A 997-nucleotide genomic window follows, 5' to 3' on the forward strand; every position below is an offset into this window, starting at 1 on the left:
AGAGCAAGTTGAAGATCTGATTTAGGATAAGTTAATAGATGTTGACGTTGTTGAGACATAACGCGTTGTAGTATCGACGTTGACGCGCTGGTGGGAAGTGATCAGCTCGCTTGGGTGATCAGCTCGCTTGTGAACCACGTTATACCTAACTCTTAAGAAATAATTTTAATCGCTAGAGCGTTATCTTTAGTAATTCAATCACTATTGAAAATTTTCTATTTTGAACTTACTTAAGTTAGTATCTTCAGAACTACTTAATAATGATATCTTCTAATCTTTATAGATTTATTTACTTAAACTATCAGAATCTAAGATTAAAATATCTAAAATTTCTATTAGTAATTTCTGGAGATATAGATCTCTGTTAATCGTGATTTGAAGTAGGGTTTGAACTAACTAACTCGCTTAGGTAACTAACTCGCTTACAAAACCCGTTAGTAACTCTTTTTAATTATTTTATACTCTATTAGTACATATTTATAAGTACCATTTTAATATTTGATTTATTTTTTTTATCTATTTATGTATTTCTAGGTAAAAGCTTATTAAAAGCTTCTTCTTAATATCTAAGTTTACTAGAAATATATTATAATATTTAGGTATGAATAGCTTATTGAAATTAAGAATAAACTTTTGAAATATTCTATACTTTAATACTAGTACTGTGATAGCTTTATATGTATTTTTATATACGATAAAAATCTGTTCTATAGATATTAACTGTAGCACTTTAGTTAATAAATCTATAATTATAAGAATTATGTTATATAATCAAGCTAGTTCTAGCTTGAATAATCTTATAAGCTTTACTATTAAGTCTATTATCACGCTTTTCTATAGTCTAGCTAGTAGCTATAAGATTTATAATAGACTATAGATCTTATATCTCTTTAGCCTTTTCTTATAATATACTAAATCATGATTCAGAATCTCTTATATCTTTATTTATATATATAGTCCTATAAATAATCTACCTAGTTATCTCAATCTTTTCTTA

The 997-nt window shown here is 26.0% G+C and overlaps 1 protein-coding gene across 1 annotated transcript; it reads right to left on the bottom strand.

The window, feature by feature from the left end:
• Positions 1-516: 516 nt before the first annotated feature.
• COCMIDRAFT_110756 (uncharacterized protein) lies at positions 517-678 on the bottom strand (the record flags this gene model as incomplete). The annotated part of the gene is made up of 1 exon (XM_007695573.1): positions 517-678. A coding segment is annotated over one exon (162 nt), but the record flags the coding sequence as incomplete, so codon positions are not given.
• Positions 679-997: the final 319 nt, after the last annotated feature.

Source organism: Bipolaris oryzae, assembly GCF_000523455.1.
Source record: "Bipolaris oryzae ATCC 44560 unplaced genomic scaffold scaffold_352, whole genome shotgun sequence".
Classification (NCBI taxonomy): Eukaryota; Fungi; Ascomycota; class Dothideomycetes; order Pleosporales; family Pleosporaceae; genus Bipolaris; species Bipolaris oryzae.